Source organism: Ambystoma mexicanum, chromosome 2q (assembly GCF_040938575.1).
Source record: "Ambystoma mexicanum isolate Mex_15411 chromosome 2q, UKY_AmexF1_1, whole genome shotgun sequence".
NCBI lineage: Eukaryota > Metazoa > Chordata > Amphibia > Caudata > Ambystomatidae > Ambystoma > Ambystoma mexicanum.
The window spans coordinates 1,181,585,265-1,181,604,414 of NC_090924.1; the positions used below are offsets into that span (position 1 = coordinate 1,181,585,265).

The following is a 19,150-nucleotide window of genomic DNA, read 5'->3' on the forward strand; positions in this document are numbered from 1 at the left end:
ACCCCACCCTTTTGCTTTGCTTTACTTGCTGATCTGAGTTTTTGGAGCCATCTGCTTCACTTTTTACATATCCTTTTTTCTCAATCTTATGGGAACATTGATCCTTTCATAAGACTATCAGCACGGAGTGACTCTCTCTCTCTCTATGGATCTCTTGTATTTTTACAACTGCACCCATCACCCTAAAATAAGGTGCAGTTAGGATATTTTGTAACCTCATAACTTTATTTCTTTTTGGTTACAAATACAATGTGTCCAGGTTCCGATGGAGTCTATGGGTGTTTTAATACAGTGCTTTGCAAAATGCAGGAGCTGGCGTCTTTTACTGCAAGCTGAAAATCCTCCAAGTTACAAGGATGCACTTGCAACACCGACTACTGCAGAGAGATAGCCCAGGAGGGAGCTGGTCAATCCATTGGTTGGCCAGAGACACTTTTGAAGGGACAGTCCCTTGAACAGGGGTTGAGGCTGGTTGTTCCCACCGGTTCAGGGGTTGAAGCACAGAGGGTCTTCTTGCGTTCTGGCAGTGACAAGTGAAAAGAGCTGGGATTCTTCCTGCCACATACGCCGCAGACATGAGGAAAGTTGGTAGGTAGGTCTATTCCAAGGGTGTTGGAAAGATATGAGGGCATAGAGACTGGCACATCCACACCAGGCAGCTTACAGATCAAACTGCCACTCTTGGAACCTGAAGACACAGTCACCGACCAACACTCCATGTGACATCACGACATTCTGCACACAGCACCCATGAGCCAACTACAACACCTCTCCCTCCCCAATGATCACAAAAAAGGGTGGACCTACTACTTAAAACAAACTGACTTCTCGCACAATCCATGTGTGGTGTAGCGAATCAACTATCGGGACACCAGTGGTCCTGGGTTGAACATCAGTTTCTAAACCATCAATCAGCACCACACCTCTAGTACACCAAAAGGAATCCGAAATAGATTGGAAACACAAATCAATTAGAAAACTCATTGTCCAATTTTGGTAAACGTGGACAGAACAGCAGGCTTATCTCGACAAGGTCATAGATCGTTGGTTAGTTGCAACACAGCAAAACTGCAATTATTACTCAATGATAAAAGGGACTGTCCAGTCAAGGTTGCATACAAATATCTACTTTATTATTATTACAACAGACAGTTCCAGCATACAATACACAACCCACCCTGTAAAGGAATGCAGAGGACAGACAATTTCATGAAGGAAAGAGGATGCACTCTGTATACTGACTGGAGGGTAGTCGGTAAAGTGATTAATCTCAATAGTTCAAGGATACTTGGTTTCAGCACAAAGGGAGCAATGGGTCGTAAAATGTCACTAGGGGCCTTCGGAGAAGGACCAGCGGGAGAGAACCACAATGTACCTTGTGGTTGTAGACGTTCTTGGTGCTTGACAGAGTAGAGTCGGTTTCAAGGCACTTTGCCACTTCTGCGAGAGAGTTCAAGATAGGAGACAGCTACGGGTATCAGACGGCAAGCAGCTTGGCGAGCAAGGCTGGACTGACGGCTGCAGGCTGGCCTATACGGTGGCTCGGGGCCAAGAATCGCTGTCTCAGTGCTGGTTGGCAGGTCTGAAGCACTGGTCGAGGCGTCTCGGACAGCGTGAGCAACTGCGTAGTGACAACAGTCAGGGGTGCAGTCAGTTGAAGCTCGAGGGGCTCCAAATTGTCCTCAAGGCGGACACTGGTTGATGCTTGTCGGTGCCCTCCTGCTAGCTTCTTACTTGGGCCAAAAGCTGCAAAAAGCGTTGCAGGCACCGCCCGGGTCCTTTAGGTTCACAGACTCTCTGCCAATTCCCACCTAGGAAGTTTGCTTGTAGAGCCTAGCAGGGCACGCTAAGTGCTGACTGGGTACCGGTTCTGGAGGTGCTAGAGGGCCCTCTGGATTCAGTACCTCCCCCTGTTGCCTGGGAGATGTTTAGCGGAGGGATCCTGCTTCCCTCTTGGAAATCCTTGACATCGTTCACTGGCGGATGCTGTAAAGCAGACTGTACCTTCAGCCAGGGTCCAATGGAGTCCTTGTTACTCCTTGCAAAAGGCCTCATCACAAGTTGTGCGGTAGCCCTTGAATGCAGCGGTAACTGTATTACCACTGCATTTATGGGCTGGCCCTACCAAAAGTCTGCCGTGTTTAACCCCAGCCCAGAGCTGGGGGTAAACACGCCCAAAAATTCCAATTTTCAGTGCAATTACGTCGACATTACTGTGCAGTAACTGCAGCGAAAATTTGCCATTGGGCCCAAAAGACCCAATGGGGACTTAGTCAGCGCCCAATGCATGATCCAGCGGCAATACCGTCGGAACGGTGGGCGCTAACGCTAATACAGTTGAACAGTATTACAGCCCAGATACCGCCCAACTCGTGCTGAGGCCCAAGTCTTCAGATGACCTGCTAAGAGAGGGGCTCAGCCTGTCACGGTCCAAACCCCCAACATTAGGTGCAGACCAACATGTCCAGGGCTTTGGGTTCCATGGGGGCCTTAAAGGCCCCAAAGGGTCTCGCAGGGGCCTCCTGGACTCGGTCCTGGCGCCTTTGGCGCCAGGCTCATACTGCCATCACCAACATGACAAGTTTCAAACCCAGTGAAGCACGTGTAAACCAATATGAAGCGGGTTGAGGGGACTACTTGCCTAGGGGAACTATTTGCTTGGGCGTGGTTGCTGGGACTAATTTTCCTAAGGACTACTTTCTGAAGACTATATAAGCCACGCCCTTGTACAGAACACACTTTGCGTTATTCTGCCCTCCTGCAGCGCAACGCTCACCGTGTCTGCAAACTCCAGGCCAGTCTTCAGCTACGACCGTCCAGTTGTCTCGAGCTACCTGCAAGGAAGAGAGAAAAGAGAACAGAACAAGACGATTTTCCATCTCGGTCTTCCTGGAGTCTCCGTTACTGCCAAGCTGCAAGGGAAAGGACACCAGGTTAGCTGTGCAGACCACGCAAGCTACATCGCTATTCAGTGCAAAGCTAATACTTACCAGAAGCCTGTTCAATCCAGCGGTCTATCGGAGCACCATCACGCGATCGCCGCTCCGGAGCTGCCACATCTGTAGAAACATAAAAGACGACATCAGGTTAGCCGCGCAGTGGGGAAAGCCTCATTTAGACTTAAAATCTTGCGCAACAAACGCAATGGAGAACTTTCATGGGACTACTCATAGCAGCTTGGACCACCATTGCACAGAACTGGAAAAATAAAAATACCCCACTGACCTACACCTGGCTACAGAAAGTATGGGCCCATATAACAATGGAGAAAATTACTCACAAACTTCAAGGAACAGGAGACAAATTTGTAAGAGAATGGGAAGGGACCCTGCAATACCTCCAGTCAGACTTTATGGAGCAATGGTGCCCCCATAACATAAAAATCTCAGACATATTCAACGCATAACAGGAACCCTGGACAAAATGACTCCATCCAACCCGAGGGGAGGGGGAAGGGAATGTTATAAGATTCAATGTTATCTTCTTCATGTAATATCTATGTAAAACTAATAAATACAAGTTTTAAAAAAAATTTTTAAAAAAATCTTGCGCAACGCCGCTACTCACCCGGAGACAGCAATTCCATCGCGGACATGCAACACATCTTCACGCAAACTCTGTTCTGGAGATTCCACACCTGCAGAATGCAAAGAACAGCAGGTAAGTTGCTCAGAGAACAAAACCGTGGGGAAAGACTTTTGCATAGCGCTGGCACAAAAAACTTACCTTTGGAAGCCAGCTACCATTCCTGAAAAGGACCTCGCTCCATAATAAGCACGAGGGGAAACCTGTAAGGAAGGGGCACGGAAGTGGACTTTACAACTTGAACTCTTAAGCAATCCATACCATTGGAAAGAGACTTACCTAATGAGTCACAGTTGTTTGGAACTCTGCAGGATCAGTGAAGTAACTAGATCCTAGAACTACTAGGCACCCCTGCACAGAGACGCAGGACGGAGAGCCCGCCAATTACAATACAAAGTTGAGACATAGCAAAGGGCTGCAAGAGGAGGTCACGGGAAGCGGGAGTTGCCCTCGTCCTAATGGTTGAGTAACATTTGATTTAACATTTTTAGGCAAACATGCTTTCGTGACGAAGTCAGAGGGGGGGGCACAAGGAACCACTCATCACCAGAACGTCCAGCTTCGTTCGGCGCCCCACATGGAGATCAGGTGAGCGTAACACAGCCCTCTTTTAAAGCCAAATGGGCCCCAGTGATTGGTGCAGGCTACGCCTACCTTAATGAACCAATCCTGGGTCCCCACCAACAATCTTCCGTTATGCGTGCGGTCCTAACCAGAGTGATTTGCAACAGGAAATGTAAAGGGGTGAAAACATGTACTACTAAGTCCCAAACATCTTCCTGTCTGTTGTGGATCAAAGGGTCTATGGGTAATTGAGCTCTCTGTGGTTCTTGATCAAGGGGCAGGTCTCCTTTGAAGTTATGGCGAGAACAGACATTCTGTCTCCATCAAATCACATACTTCCACCCTCTGAAAGGGCGTCCCCTTGCAGGGGTTTCCTACTGTAAACAGTTGTCCCAGACATGACATTTCACTGCCCTTCATAAAAAGGGGTGGGTGCGGACTTCAGGTGGACACAGATCCATATCAAAAAAGGTGTTGGGTTTCCTGTGCCCTTTGTCAGCTCTACGACCAGGTCTCTCACAGGCCTGCTTCAATGAACTCTCATCAGGATGTGCTGCCACCAGCAGAACTGACAATAGGCATGGTGGATCCATGGAGCCTTTGATATTTAATTAGGCTGGTCATTGCAGGAGGAAGGTGTTGTCGTCCTCCTCCTCTAGGTGCTTTCATGTACTGCTGGCTGTCACATTCCAACTAAATGTGACAGGGAGGACCGTGCCTGTAGGCTGTGTCCCCTCAGAGTACACAGGTCTATGGGTTGGTCATGCGTTGAGCATAGGAACATTTGTGCGGATTAGCCCCACACATTTTCTGAGGTTGATCTCCCATCATTCAATTTCTTTAAAAATATCAAAAAAGCCCAGGCGAGTGCACATCCACCATGCGGATGGTCGAATTCCTCATATGTGGTCAGCACGAAGACCAATTAAGAACATCAAGCATACTTTCCACCCGATGCGTACTAAAGCAGAAGAAATAGGGACCTTACCAATGAGCCCCCACAAAACGCTGAAACACTAAGAATAAAGAGCCCCTGGAAAAATAGGAACAGCGTCACAAGTCTAGGCTGAACCAAGGCAGTGACAATGCTAACCTGACTCCACTCCCACCTTAAAACGCCAAAAATACAAAATAAAAAAAACCACCCAAGACATTGTAGGAACCATGTCCTAACATGGTCCTGGGCAACCACAACTGTAACAACCATTTGAACACCACCCGAACCTGTACACGAGAGTCAACACCAACACACTCCCCGACTGTAACCAACAGTCAATAACACCACACACCTCACATGGTCCTTCACAGCCTGACTGTAACCAACAGTCAATTACACCATGCACCTCACATGTGAAAAAATACATTACAAACAAGAAAACACTTCTGGATAAAAAAGAAACATTTTAGGATCTTGTCCACAAACGGCCCACAGTTTGAACTAAGCAAAATCATCTTGCCCCGCACCAGCAAGTCCACATTTCCCCCTGTTGAGGACAACTTATTATAACAAACCATAATACTGCCAGTGCACCCCGCTCCCACCAGTCTAATAGGAAACAACAGGGCACGTGCCAAACCACCCTGCACAAATACGAAAGCTGCACCAACTACCTTTCAGGGCCACCCAGGGAGCCCCGACCTAAACACCAACAAAATCATTTGCAGGCCCCAAACAAACATTTACCCCTGACCAACCCCACATAACCAAATACACCTAACCCAGAGGCCACAATACAAAACAGAAAAATACAGGCCTTCCCAACACAACTAACCAGGTACAAAGTTGTATTAAGACCTTCTAGGGCCCCCGAACCAAGCCCAAAGATCAGGATGCATCTTCCTCATTGCTCACCGCTTGCACAGATGAGGGGGCAAGCCAGTCCCCAACAAAGATGCCCCGCACACGCGGGACCCCATCAGTGCTTGCCGCTCGGGCTATGCACCAAAACTGGAGCATTTCCAACTGCCTTCCTCTTCCACATGACAGTCGGTGCCGACAGAATCCAGACCGCCTCTCCAAGGTCCCTTGCCTGCAATTGCCACCGAAACACTGCAGGAGACACAGTCAAAGTATGCATCGACCCAATGCTACGCTCCCATGGAAACCAACGGACAGCGATGCCTTCCAACGCACCATCACGACATTCCAATACATCATCAGTGCACCGCTGACTATGGAGCTCTGAACATGTCTCAGCTGACATGCAACGTTCCTTCGCTTCTCTGTCCACCACAGCTGCCCGCTGCACACCGATTGGCTCTGCCCAAAGATACGGTCCCACCAGCAGCCGTACCACCAACCAGACATAACTGTCCAGCCACGGGCTCCATGTCACTCTGGCAACGACAGTTACCAAAGCCAAACTCATGTCCCAGCGCCGCACCACCACCAGGGAACATGCTCTCCACTGGCACCAGAAGGTTGATGGATGCCGGAAAGACCAGATGAAAATGCAGTAGCGACTCTTCCTCCAGTTGGCTACTTCGCTACTTCCTGCCCTGCCGCCTGGCCTACAGGCCCTTCACTCTTGGATCTTATAACGGCTGGCGTTCCTCTGGATGTGTGTGTACGTTCTGGAGGGCAGAGTCCTGTCCACCTGCTGTCCCCCTCCTCAGCAGCATCTACTGTTACCCCAGCAGCAGTGTTAAAACCACCTTATCGCCAGTGAAGAGATCTGGGGTTCTTCCTGCTGCATACTACACCAAAGACATGAGGTAACTTGGTAGGTAAGTTCATTCCAAGACTGCTGGAAAGATATGAGGACACAGACACTGGCACATCCACACCAGCCAGCTTACAGATCAAACTGCCACTGCTGGAACCCGCAGACACAGTCACCCGCCAACACTCCAAGTGACATCACAACATTTTGCACACAGAACCCATGAGCTAACTACAACAAATGGCTTCAACGGGACTTAGCTGTGGTTAATTCTGGTCAGCTATAATAGTCGACCTTGGGTTGTCAGTGCACTGCATTTCTTCGTAGGGGTCTTGGTGTCAATGATGATCCGTTGAATTTTATTCAAGATATGCACTGGAAGCTTGCCCACGCCCAACAATGGTAAGGGCCTGCACCATTCAAACTGGTAGTGGCTATCCGATGTGCAGTCTTCTGTGGGCATTTCCTATGCGGCCCATTTTAGGGGTAGCATTAGAAAAGCGCACACAAGACCCCTCATGGGTTACTTTAGGCAACATACATGTTGTATTGCTTTCATGCACTTTTTAAGACCTGGTGAATACTATTGGAGGTTGCCTCCAATAAATGGAATTACGTTTTTTTACAATAAGAGTAAACATTTCACGTTGCAAGCAACTAACTAGCCATAAAAAGCCAGTTGCCACCTAAATTCTACACATGATTGTTTAATTAATTGTTTATTTATAACGCACTTAATACCCAGAGGTTTCTATGCACGGACCCGGGGATCGAACCTGTGTCGCTCCTTGTCGTCTTGCTTCCAAGGTGAGCATGTTACCGCTGAACTACCCTCCCGAGATGAAGTCCTCTATCGGGACATGCATGTGGCATACGATTTCTTGCTTACCAGGGGTCAATTATCATTTGCCAACGATTGGTGGTGAGTGCACATGTTGGTAAATGCTACCATTTGGGAAATTCCACGTGTCTTTCTTTAGGATTAATTTAATTACATGTGCTTTCACATTTCTTCTTGGCGACAATCATCGGAAGCATTTAAAGCAAGCATAGAAGTACAGCAAAAGAAATAGGATTGGATATCCACAAGCATGGTTTGTAAATTTGTGTCACTCATGCTCCCAGTTCTCAACCTATGACTCATGTATAATATCTCACTTTCTGGGAAATGCCTTTATGGTCTACTTGTGTAATTAAAGTGATATGAAACGGGAAGAAATCTGACTTCGCCTACTCTTATGGGATGCAACTTGATAGTTGAGCCCGAATGAAAATGCCCCCTACAGCTAATGCCACCCGCAAACACAATGCAAACCTATCGTGGCTGTTCTAGGACTTATTCGCTTTTAATGTGGAACCTTTAAGATTTTTCAAATGTTATTTCTCATTGTTTAACTCAAGATCGCCGGCTGGTACATACCATTTATGAGCCTCAGTGGCAATGGCATTCTCTGCATTTCCCGTTCCTGATCTTCAAGACACATTTGTATTCAAACTCTCAAATTACTAGTTTAAATGAGGATCCCTCTCCAATTCCCACTGGTAGTCCCTTTAGGATTCTAGTGTATACATTTTTTACTTAAAAAGCAGGAGATGTTGTGCGTGGTTGCCCAGGGCAATTGAGAACTGGTCAGTCAGGGCAAGGGGTGAGGGGAGCACGGCGAGAGCCAGGGCCATTTATTGGCGCGGTGATGCCACAAGGCGTTACCCTTGTCTGTTTGCTTGTGTGTATGCAAGCTGGGGTCGCGTGTACGTACTCCCGGATCATGGCGTGACGCATTAACAATACTGGTTCTGAGCGAAATGACAATGTAGTTCATCATTTGTAATATACATACGAATACTGCAGTAAGCATTCATCACAGACATATGTATGGTTCTATAATATTCTACTGTACACGATCACACATATATTGCAGTAAACAAGAGAAGCAATGTACTACAGTTATTGATGCAGTTTATCTGGGTAGACGGGAGTAAAGTATGGAGCATAATATTGTCCGTACAAATAAAGCAATGAGCAAACCTTGATTTTATCTCAAAATATTGCTGAATTCTATCGGTTACTATGTCCTACAATAAACTGAGCAACATATCGCAGCATACTACAAATTATTTTAACAAGAGTACTTTCTTAATTACGTGAAATCAAAGTAACACTGTATTCTGAGTCGGAGAAGAGTACGTACCTCCGGATTTTGAAATACATTTCTCAGATAATCTTCCACATCAGCCTTGAATATAGTCTTTGGAAAAATAGACATGATTTGACTCCAGGCGTGCGAGTTAGAGAGCAAACGTGGAAACAACTCGGACCTGGCAGCAGAGCTTCATAATAAATAAACCTCTATTTACTGACGCGACACGTGAACAGGGTAGACACAGAATAATAGAGACTCAAACCGGAGTCAGACCTGAAGTTAAAAAACAAACCGCGCGAGCAATGGGTATTAGGGCAGAATTTAACAAAACCTATCCTCTGTGGTATTAGACTGGATTAACGTTTCCAGGGGAGAGAGGGGATGACCACAGGTTTCTTTTTAATTAAAAAAAATATAGAGGCCTTTCAATACAACACACTGGAAACACGACAGTTGATCCGTGTAAATAAGAAAGGCACACTTTCGGTATAAGAGACTTGTTTCCGGTGTTAAGTCACGTGACCCCCGGAACACTTTATACCATGAAGCCAAAAGGAAAACAAGGCTAGAGCGACGAGGCGGAATCGGAACATCAGGTTGGGACCGGCAATTACCGCACTATATTACATCATATTTGACGTTTAGAAAATAGGAATATATTCTATAAATATGAGTTATTATGTTCCATAATTTTGTTTTGCAATTAATTACAAACCTAATACAAATTACAGTACTTTTTGGATTCAATAAAATCACATAAATAAAATTGAAAAGAGACATTCTTTGTCACTGTATGCTTTCAATGGCGGCTAATCGCTAATCTTGAGTTCGGCGGGAAACATGTCCACTCAAAGATGGCTGCGCCAATTACATTCGACTAGTCCGTTCTACGAGCAGGTCATAGAGATGTTGCTTTAAATGTAACAGCTAAGTAAATAGGATTGATACTAGTTCCCAACGGACCATTGGTTGCTAGGGCAATTTCTCAGGTGGGAAATAGCTACTTCAGTGTGAGTAGGCTAGTTCCCATTAGAGAATTTGCCCTTTTTTGCCCCTAGTGGCCAAGTCCTGCATAATAATGGGTTTTAGCTTACTCACACTGAGAAGGCTAGTCCCCATTAGATAAATGGCCATTTTCGCTTCCCTAGTGGTCAGGTCCTGCATAATAATGGGGTTTAGCTTACTCACATTGAGAAGGCTAGTTTCCATTAGAGAAATTGCCAGTGCTTTAGGTGTGGTAAGAAATTGAGGGGGGACCCTTATTTGGGGGTGTGGCTTGCCTGATGGGCGTGGCCTACAATTTGAAGGTTTGCCTAAAGAAGAGCATGTAAAAATGAACAGAGGTGGTCTCCTCTACACAACTATGCACATACTGCAACACTACTGGTACAACCAAAACGTGTGTTCCTGGGCAAATCATTTAATTGCACCGAGAAAGTTGACTGCTTTTAATATTAAATACAAGCAGTCCTTGCATTCGGGGAGGGGGGGGGCTATCAAAACTTTTTTCTCAGGGGGGTTGACATAAAAAAGTTTGTATACCACTGCCATTGCCCAATGCGACCAGGGCATGGTTGCAGAGTGTAACAAAGTGGACCTCCAGTACTTCAGGTAAGTTACAGGTTCCTTTATTGTCCATGTCCAGTACTCTTCCTCAAGACACAGGGATGGTAGGGGACACAAGTTGACACAGGAAAACACCGGGCTCACCCCCACACCCATCCTCTCAGCTCACTCTTCTCTTCTCACTCCAACCGTCACTCTCAGAACCCTGCACACCAACATTCCACCTCAACATTCCAAGAGATGATGTCACACTGAAAGCAGATTACTACACATCTCCCCCCCTTAGAAACATAACAGCCAAATACTACGCCAACGCTTTCCAGGGAAGACAAAAAGGAATGACAAGGTATTGTGACCAGCACGGGACCTTAACACCCCAAGACACCACGCTACCAGAAATGCCACAACACAGCGGCCGCCTATGTGTAGAACCTCTGGCAAAACCAAAACGGAAATCCAACAGAAGGACAGCATTAACTGGACACCAACGGACCAAGAAGGAAATGTTTTCCAACGGCATGCAACCAAAACAAGACAACACCACCCCCCTCGGTCACACCTCGAGGCCACAAAAATAAAAAACAAGCACTTACGCCAGTCCCGAGCTGCCCCTCAGGACCTAGGGCTGCCACCCCTAGCCAAACTATTGTTAGTTAACACTAACACAACTAATGCCTAACCAACCTAGCCACCTTAGCTCAAATCACCTTCCACTTCGGTCTGCCACCCCAAAGTCTCAGAGCTGCCCCTCCAAGCGCTAACCAACCGCCCCAAAAGAAGCAACAACAATTGCCCAACAAACCGAGGGACCACTTAAACAACCTTGACAACAGTATGGGGAAGAACCACACCACCACCCTGCTACTCTGCATAAAACCGTTGGCCATTCCCTCTATCCACAAAATCCAATTCAAACACACCAGGAGACAACCTGACATACCAGACACGGAATCAGGAAGCACACTTGCAAAGCAAAATATAGAACAACACCTCGTCCAATATGATACACTCAACTCAGGCATAGCGATCAAATCATAGATAACAACGCTATGTATCACTACAGCAACAACTGTCCTGAGTATAAACTCCGTCAAAAGTGACTTACCCTGATTAAAGCCCCGGCACTAATGACCACAACATACAGGCTACAGTGACCAAACCTGAACTATCAGGCACTCATAACCACAGTAATGATGGAGATACTAAATCTAAAGTGACCTACCCTGGAGAGACCAGGCACCTAAGAACATCTAAAGTGACCCACCCTGGAAAGACCAGGCACCAAAGACCATAATCACACCTCACTCTAAGTCACCTAACCTGAAACCACACAGGTAGATTAACCAAAGGTCAAAAGATCAACAACCACGCAAACATAGTGACCAACCCTAGCACAACCAATGCCAGGCACTAAGAACCCAATGCAGTTGAAAACACATGACCTCAGATGCGCCAGAACACTTGCACGCACCCATACCGTGCACTCTCGGACCAAACACTGATAACATTAACCATACATAACATGACATAGCAATAAGCATTAATGCAGGCATCATAAAATACAATTCAAGATTGAAAACATTGCATAACACATGTTGAAAGCATTGTACACAACATGTTAATAGATCAATGATGACCTCCCCTGCAAAGTCCTCAGATGTAAAATAGCACTAAAAATATGTGCGTAGACAATGTCACTGTTGCTTGCTTGAAATCAGAGTTCCCAATGAAAGTTGACAAATGGACCACCACCCTCAAGTCCATGAGAATTCAAAACCCCACAATTTACTTACTAAGTAAGAATGCAACCCAATCTATACTGCTAGGATTTAAGTCCCAGTAACGTTCCATCCAGCAGGCGAAACATTAATATAGCACTGGCATTTACAATGACAAAAGTGGTTAATCAGTACACTTCCGAGGAGCATTTAATTACAAACCTCCCACACCAACCCTTCAATTTCAGAAAGGGACCACCCCGAACGCCCTATGCTAGGGTACAGATTTCCCACAGGGCCACAACACAGTGACACCACAGGAAACAAACAACGGCCTCAATAACATACTAACTAAGGGCACCCCCACAAGACTTAATCTAAGGGCGCTTGGTACCGCTAAGAAAATTGGGCCACAACATGTAATCTGCAACCATGCTCACTCACACGGCCCGATACACTAACCTGACCAAAGATTTCGGCAATCCATTAATCAGGAAGTTGCTCCAAAGCCCGCACTAAATGAAACAGGCCTCATAGATTCATCACTTCCCGGCATATTTCCAAATGCAGTTTGAAAACCAGAAGAAACCATTCACCGCCGTGTAACGCTTCTCCACTCTCTCTCTCTTTCCGGCACGTATTTTCCTCTTCCAACGAGCTGTGAACGAGGCTTGGAATGCAGGATGGCAACGTCCGCCGCACACGTGACGAACTGGGCAAGCCTCTGCCAGCTGAAACGTCACCATTGCTGTTTGATGCAGGCACTGGCCCAATCCCTAGATTGAGACGGGACCGCCTACTCCTTCATCCCCGACTATCCAGAAATCCACGTAAATATGCAGGTAGTCCACTGACGGTACTGACGGACCAATTCACTTCCGTCATTACAGGGGGAGTTTCCCTTTAAGGCTCACTGCGTGTTGCGAGTTCCAATTCTATGATGAAGAGGGCGGAACAACCCGCTGGAACTCAACGGCCTTGATGACGATTGGACAGTGGAGAAGACACTGAAACAACGTCATCATTGTGCTGTCCAGCTCCGAACTGTCCACTTCGCTCCTCTCCGAACGAGAAAAACTGCCGAGGACGCAGCGGGGAAACCCAGAAAGGAACCAGGCGTCCATTGTCCATCCCTGGACACAAACCTGCCTCGCAACTGCTCCTCACGCCGGACACAGAGACAACCGCTGCGCCAGTCCAACTCCAACCAAGGCGCTCGCAGGCCGGTGCAAACAACCTTCCTACAGGCTCTCGGCACCAACACCCCTGCCACGGAGACATGCGCACCGTGCGTCGCTGGAAACCGCTTAAGCACACTCCCAAGTGGCCACACGCCTCTCCACCGTCGCAGGTTACCAGATCCATAACTGGCATGAATGCCACACCTCCCGCAGCGGTGTACGGACACCCTGGGGCACATGTCTAAGGAGTACACCTGTAACAGCCCAACGCTTACAGGACTCCCAACAGGCCACACGAGTCCAACGCTGCCCCTCCAACGCAGTGAGGAATCCAAGGCAACAATTCAGCCCAAACGTAGTCCCAAAGGGCAAGGGACTACACACGGCGAGCCAACTCGACACAGACCCGCCTGGGTGTGGGGGAGATTCACGGGGGCGGTGTTCCTGAAGTGCTGCACCCCCCCCAGCAGCGCCAACGTGAAGGGAATCCACCTACCATCCCATCCTCGTCGCCAGTGTAACAAAGTGGACCTCCAGTACTTCAGGTAAGTTACAGGTTCCTTTATTGTCCATGTCCAGTACTCTTCCTCAAGACACAGGGATGGTAGGGGACACAAGTTGACACAGGAAAACACCGGGCTCACCCCCACACCCATCCTCTCAGCTCACTCTTCTCTTCTCACTCCAACCGTCACTCTCAGAACCCTGCACACCAACATTCCACCTCAACATTCCAAGAGATGATGTCACACTGAAAGCAGATTACTACACAGAGCCCAGCGCCTGCACATGGGTGTGCTGCCGACAGGGTAAGGTGACAGGTCGACGATGTTGGATACGAAAGCGCACTACCAGGGGCTCTCATATATCCCCTCCAACAAGCAAACATAAAAGTTTACAAATGGTTCTGTCTTTAAATGCACTGGGGTGTCCACTGGAGTGAAGGCTGCAATGCCTGCTCGCACGGGGTGTTGTGTTAGAAATAAGAGACGGCCAAAGTTGTTCTCTACGTCATTTCTCAGCTCTGTTCTGTTTATGCAAATGCTATAATGGCCCCTAAAATAACTTCCCTGCTTCCTTCCTTCCTTCCTTCCTTCCTTCCTTCCTTCCTTCCTTCCTTCCTTCCTTCCTTCCTTCCTTCCTTCCTTCCTTCCTTCCTTCCTTCCCCTTCTCTGTCCCCTCATAAGGCCTCCCGCCTCCTCGCATTCCCTCATCTGTCCCTCCCGCCTGTACTTATTCTGACATCAGCCTCTGTCACTGACCCCCCTCCCCCCGTGTTGTGTCCCTCTCCTGCCGAGTGCTGCCGCCCCCCTGGTTGTCCCGCTTCCCCTGGCGTCTGTCCCAACCAAGTTGTGGCATAGAAGGCTGGGCACCTTTTGAGTCCTAACATGGGGTTAATGGACAAACATTAACACCATTTTGTCTCCACTTCTCTTGTGCCTGTTACTCTCATCCCTACTCTGTAAATGGCACAACAGGGAGTGGAAGTCAAAGGGGTGCTAATGGTGGGTGGGGATGCTGAGCTGTGGCGAACACAAGTGCCAGCCAGCCCCAGCTTCGCTCAAACTCGTTTGAGCTAAGCCGTGACTGCCCTGCACTTCTTTCAGTCACAGCTGCTTGCCTTGATGACGGCGGGCTCATCTCCCGTCGTGGCTGCGGCCGTGGCGGGACAATGACCCACCGTCACGTCCACTTCTCCTCTATAACAAGCTGTAATTTCAAAGTCCTTCCTCTTTCTTTGCTGCTCGAGCAGCTGAGATAAGTATTTTATTTATTCTAACCTGTTTAATGGTGTATAATCATAATGTTTTACCATGGTTATGTTTAAGTATGCGCGCGCGCGCAGCCTTAGGGCTTAGGACACGCGACGCGCAAGGTTTAGTTGGCAGAGCCTATCCGCAGTGAAGAGACGCGATGGGACTACTGTTCTGGCGTCTTTGTCGCCTCGTTAGGAGGCACTGTGACAGCGGAAGTTCGCAACTGTCACAGGTTTCCCCCCTTCTCACCTGTCTATGTTGTTTGTCGGAGTTCTTCGATGGAGTCTTCTTTCGCACAGTTTGGGTCTTGTATAACCTTGTGCGTAGGTCCTCGGGTTCCAGCGTGCGTTCAGCGTCCCGTCTCCGGGGAACGTTCAGATGTCTGGGAAAAGTCCAGGAAACAGCGAAGAGTGCACTCGGGGAACGAGTGCACGGAGATCCGGGATGCAATGGAGGACAAAAAAGAGGAGGAATGAAGGAGGAGGAATGTAGGGGGACCGGGAACCAGGAATCAAAGGATATAGCAAAAGCGAACTACGGCAGCACACGTCTAGCAACGGCAATCGGTAGCGTTGAGACGCGCAGGGCCTCGGGGCATGTCCGCTTTATAGAATGTAGTGCGTACGACGCGGAAACTGGTAAACAGCGTTCCGCATTCGGCGGCCATGTTGGGAGTACTGCTGAGTGCAAGCCCCTATGGGTCAGGGACCAGGAAGTCCAGAAAGGACGCGTTCGATGGTTCATGACAGCATGCCTCCTCCGAAGGCCTGTTCCTCCGGGTTTGCCGGGTGTATAAGGTGGTACCTTTGAAGTAGTCTGGGGGCATTTAGGTTTGAGACTGGTTCCCAGGTGCGTTCACTGGGTGGGTACCCTTTCCACTCAACCAGATACTGTAGCTGACCACGTCTGTACTTGGAGTCACATATTCTGGACACTTCGTAATCTAGCTGGTCATCGACAACCACAGGGGTAGATCTTGGAGCAGTCCGGGAGGTCTGGACGTATGGTTTCATTAGGGATGTGGGAAACATTGGATGGATCCTCTTCCAGGAGTAGTTTGAGTCGGAAGGCCACTTAGTTAATGATTTCCTTTATGGAAAAGGGGCCATAGTACCAAGGAGCCAACTTATTAGGTCGTAAGTGTCGAGGCAGTAGTTTCGAGGATAGCCAGACCTTATCACCCACTGCATAGGAAGGTCCTGGTCTTCGTTTGGAGTCCGCATAGTGCTTGGTGTTAGTTCGGGCCCTTTCGAGGTGTTCTTTGGCTTCCTTGTGTACGTTGATGAGGGTTTCAATCCAGGAGTTGACTGTAGAAACTGGTGTAGGATGTGTGAGAATGGATGGTAGAACCGAAGGGTGGAATCCTTGGCTGCAGAAGAAGGGGCTGATCTTGACAGCCGAGTGATCCGAATTGTTGTAGGCAAATTCAGCCACAGGTATTAAGAGTGACCAATCGTCCTGGACCTTGGTGGTGAAACAACAAAGATACTGCTCCAGGGTTTGGTTCACACATTCAGTAGCTCTGTTGGTCTGTGGATGATAACCTGAGGTATACGGCATAAGTGTTTCCAGAATTGAGATATGTATTGAGGTCTTCTGTCTGGTATGATCTTGGAAGGGAGTCCATGAGGTCGGAATATGTGTTCCAGGAAGATTCCAGCGAGTTCTGAGGAAGATAGTAGTTTATACAAGGGTGTAAAATGAGCCATGTGAGTGAATAAATCAATGGTAACCATGATAGTTGTGTATCCCCTGGAAGGTGGTAGTTCCACAATAAAGTCTTTAGCGATGAATTCCCAGGGTCTTGTTGGTAGCTTTGGTTGGAGTAGGAGACCCGCCGGCCTCTTGTTATCATGCTTGTTTTGATTGCAGACTGCACAGGCTTGGATGTACTGCTGGACGTCAACTTTCATTTTTGGCCACCAAAACTGTCTTTGTATTAAACGGAGAGTGTTGGTAATGCCACAATGTCCTGAATGAAGGGTATCATGACAGAGGCTTGTAATCCTTTGTTGCAGTCTCTGTGTGGGGATGACCAGGCCATTATCCTTGAACAATACCTGTCCTTTGTTTTAAGATTCCATCAATTCTTCCCAGTAAATTCCTTCCAGATCTCAGAGGACTGGGTTTGAATCCGAATGTCTTCCAGGAGAGTGATTGCTTGGGCTACAAAAATTGTATGGGGAAACATCTTTGGGAAGGATCGATCTTCAAGAGTTTCGTAGTCGGGACGTCAGGATAAGGCGTCAGCAATTATGTTGTGTGTTCCAAGAACATGATGGATTTGGAACTGGTACTGGGCAAAGAAGAAGGCCCAACGGGCTTGACGACTATTCCTACATTCCAGGGATTGTAGAACTTGAAGATTCAGATGATCTGTATGGACCTGAACAGGATGTTTTGCTCCCAGGAGTAGATGACGAAACTCTGTGAAGGCTTGACGGATGGCTAACAGTTCCTTTTCCAGAACTGAATAATGGGTCTCGCTAGGAGTAAGGGTTCACGAGAGATAAGCGATGGGGTGTTCTAACTTGTCCTCAAATTTCTGCGTTAAGACTGCTCCAATGGAGTAGTTGGAGGCATCCGTCTCCACTAGGAAAGGTCGATCAATGTCAGGTTGAGCCAGGATGGGGGCTTGTGTAAACTCCGACTTCAATCGTTGGAACGCCTCGTCTTGGGCTGCTGTCCAGAGGAAGGGAGTATCCTTCTTCTACAATGTAATGATCGGTTGAACTATCTCTGAAAAGGAAGGTATGAATTTCCGGTAGAAGTTGCCAAGCCCCAGGAAGGATTGAATCTGTTTCACAGTAGTTGGAACAGGCCAGGGTAGTATGGAATTTACTTTTGAGTGGTCCATTCCGATTCCTTCTGGACTAAGGACAAATCCGAGATAGTGAACAGTAGAGACATGAAAAAGGCATTTCTCGGGTTTAGTCAGGAGCTTATGTTCACATAGCCGCTGTAAGACTGCCTTAAGATGGTCCTTGGAGTATATCAGTAGATCGTCCAGGTAAACCATGACGAAGAGGAACAGCATATCGGAGAACACCGGTCCATAAAACGATGGAAGACCGCTGGGGCATTGGCGAGTCCAAAGGGCATAACAAGGTATTCAAAGTGACCAAAGGGTGTTCTAAAGGCTGTTTTCCATTCGTCACCTTCCTTTATACGGATCAGATGGTAGGCACCTCTGAGATCCAATTTCGTGAAGACTACAGCTCCTCTCACTGCTTTCAGGATATCCGAGATTAAGGGCAATGGGTAGCGGTCCTTGAGGGTGCATTGATTAAGACCACGATAATCAAGACAAGGCCTAAGCTCCTTAGTATCTTTCTTGGGAATGAAAAACATCTAAGCTCCCGCCGGGGATTTGGATGGTCGTATGGTCCCATTTTCTAGGTTGGTATCCAAGTATTCTCGGAGGGCCCTTTTCTCTGGTTCTGATAGGATGAACATCCTTCCAAAGGGAATCACTGCTGAGGGTTTAGTATCAATAGCGCAGTCTTCAGGTCTGTGAGGGGGTAGGGCTTGAACTATGGCAGTTGAAAACACATCAGTGTAATCCTGATAGGCCCTGGGGACCTGGATAATATTTGAGACCGTGAATGGGCCTTGCTAGTCTGTCAGCGTACCTTCAGAGGATCTTGAAGAGGAATCCAGGGATAGACAGTGAGACATACACTGTTCGGAGCCAAGAAACAAGGATCCTGCTGTCCAGTTGATGTATGGGTTGTGCTTCTGTAACCAAGGCATACCCAGTATCATTGGATAATGGACATATTTTATGATGTCAAATTTGATCATCTCTTGATGATGGTTTATCGAGAGCTGTATCTCTTTGGTTTGCAGGGTTATTGGTCCTGAAGAGAGAGGTCATCCATCGATGGCCTCTACAGGTTGCATGATGTCTCGAGTTTCATATGGAATGGGGTGGGTAGTGACCCAATCCTGATCTATAAAAATCCCCATGGCCCC

General features: G+C 47.7%; 1 protein-coding gene across 1 annotated transcript in view; it reads right to left on the minus strand.

The window, feature by feature from the left end:
- Window positions 1-9,469, minus strand: part of NSUN6 (NOP2/Sun RNA methyltransferase 6) — a 632,060-nt gene extending 622,591 nt beyond the window's left edge. Inside the window, exon 1 of the mRNA XM_069648588.1 lies at window positions 9,002-9,469. Coding sequence (XP_069504689.1) covers window positions 9,002-9,076 — 75 coding nt within the window. The 5' untranslated portion in view covers window positions 9,077-9,469. The remainder of the gene's footprint in view (window positions 1-9,001) is intronic.
- Window positions 9,470-19,150: the final 9,681 nt, after the last annotated feature.